At 39.1% G+C, this 7,523-nt stretch overlaps 1 protein-coding gene across 1 annotated transcript; it reads right to left on the reverse strand.

Moving 5' to 3' along the window:
• Positions 1 to 2,458: 2,458 nt before the first annotated feature.
• Positions 2,459 to 4,589, reverse strand: LOC102296895 (probable polypeptide N-acetylgalactosaminyltransferase 8; the record flags this gene model as incomplete). Its single annotated transcript, XM_005950342.2, has 6 exons — positions 4,079 to 4,589; positions 3,700 to 3,866; positions 3,430 to 3,613; positions 2,985 to 3,182; positions 2,739 to 2,853; positions 2,459 to 2,644 (listed from the first exon to the last, which is right to left on the reverse strand). Coding segments are annotated over exons 1-6 (1,017 nt in total), but the record flags the coding sequence as incomplete, so codon positions are not given.
• Between the last annotated feature and the right edge of the window lie 2,934 nt (positions 4,590 to 7,523).

Raw genomic sequence — 7,523 nt, forward strand, 5'->3', positions numbered from 1 at the left:
TTAGTCTTTTCAGTTGTTTTCCCACTTTTTTTCTGTTTCAAAATCAAACACCAGTTTATGAGAAGATTATCTTCTTTTTTTAACAGGCAGATAAAGTTTTACATTGGAACTGGCTAATTTGTCAATTGTTTGTTACAAATGTTCGTATTTTAATATTAAAAAATGTTTTTGCCCAAAACATATGTGCACTACATGTCAGTAAAAATGCTATGCAAATATTGCTGTCCTTGAATGCTGAGTAAACACTGACAAAGCACTGATTGTATCTCTTGTACTTTATCAACGCAGTATCTAAAAACTTTGCACCGTAGTGGTTAAAATCTCATTCTAATAAGAGTTAAAAGGGCATTCGGTTATTAGGTTTACAGGATTATTGAATTATGGTTAATGGTTGGTATAATTTTTTTTAAACATTATCTGCCAATTACATCTGCCACCCTTCTCCAAATCTGTGCCCCTACCTGGCTCCCCCAACAAGAATTTTCTAGACACGCCACTGCCTATATGGTGACTCCCCCAATAACTTAATACAGCCTCACCTTTTGTCTGAAGTAACATGTTACATTTTCCATTAGACTCCCCTCCCTGAAAGCCCACTTTCGATTGATTAGCTACCATTTTCTTATCAGAACCCAGTGCTTGAAAGCCCCGCCTCCTCATGTCTGCAGTGACCATATAAGGAAATCTGTGCCAAACTGACATAATCTTAGCACAAAACTGGAAACAAACATTGCAAATTAAGCTAACAGGGGTTGCATTTACACATACTGAGCTAATTATTTCGAAATCTAGTCACATTTCAGATGAGTATCCAATACAAAACAGAAAAAAGCAAGAGTGCAGTAGGTACAATTTAAATTAATAAAAGTGTGTGAAGAAGTTGAATTAGGTGAAAACACCTTTAGATCATTAACACACATGATATGCAGTATTGTTTACAGACAATGTTTCAAGAATACAAGATATTACAGCGTATTCGTGCGAAGGACAGATTTCACATGTTCTGTTTATAATCTAATGAGTTTGACAAGTAAAACACTGAAGAATACATATACTAAACTAGAGATGGCACGATACCACTTTTTTATGTCCGATACCGATATCATAAATTTGGATATCTGCCGATACCGATATGAATGCGATATAGTGTGTTTTTTAATCAATAAAACAGTTTTTTAATATCTTGCTGCTTTTTGTATAAGTTCATACTTAAGTTAAAACCAAAACAAAACACTAAAGCTATTCTGTTATACCTGTATGCAAAAAACACACTGCACCCAAAAAATTTCATAGTTCAGCAACACTGATCAATCTAATAAAATTAAATCTACTCCATCCTCCCTATTCTGGTATTTTAAAGAGTAAGCATCCTAACTAATCGAGCTCTAAAACTCCCAGCAAAAAAAAAAAAAAGGGAACCCCCCACCCCCCCCTCCACCTCATGATGCTTAATCGATGTAATCAACTTTAATTTGATGCAGTGTGAAAAAATGCACAGAAATCAATTATTTTTCAAGAATAATTAAATAGATTCAACATCTTTCTTCAACAGAACTGCAGAGATGGTACCTTCCCAAAGGAAAAAGTACTATAGCTTACTAGGGTATATTAGACTTAATAGTTACTATATACAGTAATGGACTTCTATATATTTTACACAAGATTAAAACTTTGGGTGTAAGATTCAGATAATTAATTATTAAAAGCTCGACATTTTAAATGAGAATAAGAAAGAAAAGTATGTCTTTGTGCCCCCTTTTCCCTGTTCATGCCCTATCGGCCCCCCTGGCTAAACTTTGCTAGATCCGCCCCTGCACAGTTACCAGCGTCAGCTACGTAGAAAAAGATCCTGGTGTAGAAAGTAATATTAAATAAATTCTAAGCTTAAACGTGCTGCTGTTGCTCAGCCGCTGGTTTCCTCTTTCTGGCACGAAGTGGGCCAAAAACAAACAAGAGAGACGGACTCACGACAGAAAAGCCGATCAGCTGATCATTGATCAGTTTCATGATTGAAGTAGCAGCAGGAGAGAGAGAGAGAGGCAGTCGCTCCATACATCGGTTGATAAGCTTAACGTGGGAATGCTTTACAAACATTCAGAGATGAACTTACACACTTGCTTTACTTCTCTCTGGGATCACTTCCTCGGAGATGAAATGCTGGTTTGGTAGCGAGGCTACAAATACGCAACCAGACCACCGACAGGTCTCACAGGCCACAGCCCCTCTATCACGTGATGCATACTCCTCCAAAGTGCTACGGTTATGAGGTGAGTTACGGCGTGTCGCAAGTTTTGTGAGGTACTTTTTTGATATTTAATGGATCGATTACATTTTTTATTTCTCTCCGATATGCGATCCAGTAATTTACGTCAGTATCGGACCGAGACTGATACGTAATATCGGATCGGTCCATCTCTATACTAAACATAAACTTCAGATTATAAATCATCATACAAACCTCCAGTGGGATGTTCCACGCGATAAATACATTTTTCTTGTATTCATCTAACCAGATATCTGCCACCCTTAGAGCATTTCTTCTCATGGCAGGGCTGAGATCAGGTGCATATGGTTTATGGGCCCTCTCGATGTGGGCTATCCTCGAACAGGGCACAACCTCTATACTTCCTCCGCACAACCAAACCTGAGTAGACACAGATCAGACGGCCGTGATCGGCAAATCTTCAATCTTAAATAGTTTAAAAGCGTGGACTATAATATTATTACTAATAACTTACACGAATTCCAAGTTCAACATTTTCCCCACCATAAACTGTCATCCCACCATCCAGCCCACCAATTTCTCCAAGAAAAGCTCTGTCTGCTGCAAAGATTCCCATAACAGAGGGACTCCTGTGCAAAAACCAACACATGAGTTTTTTTCCCCAACAATTCTCTACCTATATTGTCTGCAATCCAATGTCACTTGAGATACATTTTGTGATGCTGTCTCTATCGCCTCTTTGCTTGCACGCTTCACGTACTTCCCCGGTTGTGATTCATCCATCTTCTTTACCCACTCAGAGCTAAAGGGCTCGTATGTGCACCACATTGCCCAGTCAAAGCCATGAGAAAATGGGATATATCTTTCCACGTGTAGGTCATCAAAATGGACCTTATCAAAGACAGGGGACACTACAACAGTCCTGTCAGCTTTGATCCTGTCCAGCAAAGGTTCTGCCCTGCAGAAGAGGAACAAATGAGACACCAAGAGAACTTTCCAGTATGTCATTTTTCAGTTCATAAGATTTCATCCAAAATTACTGTTTTTATCTGAACTTCAAGCGCTAGCAAAATAAATAACTCATTAAATAAGGAGGGAAACAGGTACTTGATTGGTGGAGGATGTGTTCCTCGACTGCCTTCCTACTTTACTCTTGTTTTCCTGGGGGGAAAAAAACAAACCATAAAGTTAAAACATGTACTTACCATCCTTCTGTGGCTTCAATATGGGCATCTAAAATGGCCACAACGTCAGCTGTGGCATGCTCCCATCCGGATATCCGGGACTGTGATAAGCCCATTTGTTGCGTATGTCTCACTTTCTTCAATAATCCGGGCATCTCTTTGTTAATTTGATCTATGTAGTCTTGTAAGGGTTTTCCAAGGTCATCTGGAATTGAAATAGAGATCTGTGACAAAGCTGATGTAGTTCAAAATACTGAGTGACCTTAGCGAGGACTATCTTTGTAAGCTTACTGTAATTGCTGTAGTCATCCACCAGAATGATTTCTTTCAGCAGCTTCTTTGGAGTGTGGGTGATTATACTTTGTATTGCTCTCTTAATGACAGACAGGGCCTCATTTATGTAGATGAGTATCACACTGATGCTCGGCAGATCTTTGGCATATTTCTTTGCCAGACATCTAAACGGCGTGAGATGGTGTGTATTAGATTAATGTTTTAGTAAGCTCAAACAGACCATTAGCCCAGCCCCGTTTTTCGAGGTTTACTTGGGAGTAGTGAGATAGTTTTAAGCTCTTCTAGGACAAAGGATGACAACATTGGAATTTGCAGCAGAAAATAAATAAATAACTAAAAATACTTGACCGTCATGGATCTCATTAACAAAATGTACCTGCTGTCTCTTGTGTCTTGAAGCTTCCTGTCAAGTGGCAGCTGGTTACTCAGGAAAGCATTGTATCCATAAATCTGAAACAGACCTTCAGCTTCCTTCTGCTCTTGTTCTGTCAGGCCATCGCCCCACTTGGTAAACAGGACGGAGTTTGGGTATAACTTTGGCATAATGATCTTCTCTTCTTCTTTGTCCACATTTTGTAAAATGGAATTTGTGAAATTCTTTTGACCTAAAACCTCGGTTAGCTTTGCTTTTGTGGAGGTTAAAAAACAGAAGGATGAGAACTGTTATTCATTGTTGGGGCAAAAGAAGAAGAAATTGGCTAACAGAATTGTTTTGACTTATCAAGTGCTCTTCAAAAACTCGTCACACAGATCAAATCTAGCATGCATCTTTCCCCCTTTGGGTTCCTAACATTGAAAAAGAAAAAAAATGTACAACACCACCTTCATTATGGCCATATTTATATTTATCTTATCTTATTTGTTATGATTAAATACAACAACCAAAACATGAGCAGGGTAAAGCAATGTCTATAAAAATGAAAAATGGATGAATACGCTTGAAGAGCAATGCCATATGAGATGGACCGAGCTGTGTTTAACAGCAACATTCGCCAAGAAAACTATACACAGGAAACCTTAGTGGACAATTCTTTTTTTATGCAATGCAATAAAGAAAAAGCATTGAAAGGAGATTTCTCATTGGTTGCAACCCTTATAGTTAGCAGTCTTGGCTTGCTCTGTCTCATTCAGTTCTGCTTTCAGGTAATGGTAGCAGTGGTGGCGATGTAGAATCCCAATAGCCTTTTGCTCTACACTGGAAGAACATCCTCCAGACCAACCACCAACCAACACCACCATGACTTAACAGAGCAACTATTCATAAAAAGAGAGCCATGAGATTGGGAGTACACATTTACTTTTGACACACATACATTTCTTGTGAATGGTGGATTTTTACAATGTGATAGCTAATAATAGGTTAAGCTATTTCACTGAAGGGTAACTTTATCAATAATGTTGAAAAGAAGTCAGCGTGTGAGAATGTGAACTTTGAAACTGATACTCACTCAGTTTGTTTAGAGTCTGTTCGATCCTCTCCAGTTTTCTCTTTAAAAGTTCTTGATCAGCTACTCCCTCAGGAATAGATTTTCTGGGTGTACAACTTCTATTTGTGTAGATGATGAAAATGTATAGTGACAACAGAAATGATCCGATTATTCCAACTCTTCGTATGTTTACCTTCATTGTGGTTTCTCACAGAGGATCACAGTGTAATTGTGTCCTCTGCAGCATTTCAGCTTTCTGTGTCCGTTTGAACAGGCTTTAAAACTCAAGCTGTATAATAAAGCATATCTTATCTTAAAGTTTAAACATTTCTGAAAGAAAAAAAACTCACACAGCTATTAAATAGCATTTTACTGACGTAAAGGTGCAGAGGTGATGCCAAAAACCGTTATCAGGCTAACAATAAAGGTTTCAAAGTACACACAGTAAATTTCATGTGCTTGTAAAACTTACTCAGCCTCCTTTCTTTTACATGAATTCACTGTGGTTGTAATTGATATAAAAATATTAGCACATTTAGGATAAATGACAGCCTTGAAGCATTAAATATTACAGATAAGATTATGCTTGTTGTCCATTTCTATTTTTCTCTCTTCTTTCTCTCAACCAAAAGTTGAACACAGTAAAGCAATGTGTGTGTGGTGTGTGAAAATAAAAAGAAAGGTCAGATGGTTATTGTAATAGCACCTCAGTGAAGGACGAACACCTGGAAGCAGGAATTCTCTTCACCCAACATGCAATTTATTTACAGATGCTGACAACAAGGCAGGTTGGTGGTATGAACCACAAAATAAGAAAGCTGCAAAATGCAAACTTACAACTGTTTAAAAGAACCCAAGGAAACTCAAAACATGTCAAACCCATGGCTCTTAGTCTACTAGCCAGCACTTAATCCTACAGTGCCATCTCAAACTCTCCCTCAGGATCATCAACCAGGCTTATAAAACTTAAACCTCTTCACAGAACAAACCAAGTAAGCAATAATCTGTTAACTGTCATAATAGATGTTTTGCAGAAAAGCGTGGCAAAGACGTTTCCATATTTCCTATGAATTTTACTTTTATGTGCACCGGGATAGAATATGTGAAGTAAAATGGATTTGTTGTACAGGGTGTGCATGTGTGGCTGCATGAGGTTTGGTGTTGTAGGTAAATGCAGTGCAACTCATGCCACCATAGTAAACACATATACTTGGCGAGACCCTGCTAAGATTTCACAACTGTGTAATTCTATTTCATATTTTCTGACAGCCTCAAAGTTTCCGAGTACTAGAATCTGTAGCAATATAGTTTTTGTGGCTTATTGTAGTGCGGCAGTTTCTGTTTTATCCCGGCGTTGCGGAGAGGGGTGTTCGAGTTATCTCCACCAGTGAGAGTATAGCGCCTCCGGTCCTGGGGTAAGCCGTTAAAACTACTTTTATTAGCATTCACAATTACCGGAGGCTAAGGTTATATTTATCTGTTGTTTTAGGGTTTGATTGCTGCCTTCACATCTCTGTGGCAAACTGCCCGACCTCACTCGGAAAGAGTGAAACACCTTCCCAGCTGCTGTTGTGAGGGCTCCTCCTCGGTGGAGCCTGCTGTCTTGTCTTGTCTTGTCGTGAAACTGTTTTTATTAAGTAGGCTTACCTTTTTCTGGTTCACCTGGTTTTATTTTATTCTGGATTGCTGCTTGTACCCACGCCTCTGTGATCGGGCTGGAGCGATCCTCTGCCCGAGTGTCGTGCTGGGAACCTTAAACTGCCTCAGTTGCCGATCTCAGCCTGTGGGGAGCCAGACCGGCTTGTGATCGAGGCCTGGCAATTACCACCAGCACGAGTTGTAGTTGACTCGTGGGGCGTAAGCCTTCCAGTGTGGTGTGTGTGTGTGTGACTTCTTTTATTAAAGTTGGTTTTAGTTTTTATGATCTGTAGCGAGCCTGACGCTCAGTGTCCTTTTATTCTTTTAACGTATTTCTCTGTGTTTTATTTCAGTGAACGGAGGACGTGCCAGGGGCCTGGGACCTCAGGTGGTGGGTCGTTTTCACACTTTCTTTTGTACAGCACCGGGTGGGCTGCAGTGATTTTCTTTTTGTATGATTTTCTTTTGGGTCTACGGCTGCTGGTAAGTCCAAGTTCCACGATTGTTTTATTTTCACTTTAGGACACTGTCAACAACGATGCTACATTTTGCTTTCTAATATTTCATTTATTTTAACCATAAATAAAACTGTATTAATATTGGAGCCAACCTGCCTCGGTGTGCATCCTTGAATGTGTGCGGCCTCTTTTTATTCCTTTTATCTATTTTTCTTTAATATATATTTCCTGGGGGTGAAATTCCCCTAGGTGGCGTTGTCAGAATAATAAAAGAATAAAATATCCCTTAAAGAAAGTG

This window comes from Haplochromis burtoni, unplaced genomic scaffold (assembly GCF_018398535.1).
Source record: "Haplochromis burtoni strain Fernald_Lab_line unplaced genomic scaffold, NCSU_Asbu1 Contig_774, whole genome shotgun sequence".
NCBI lineage: Eukaryota > Metazoa > Chordata > Actinopteri > Cichliformes > Cichlidae > Haplochromis > Haplochromis burtoni.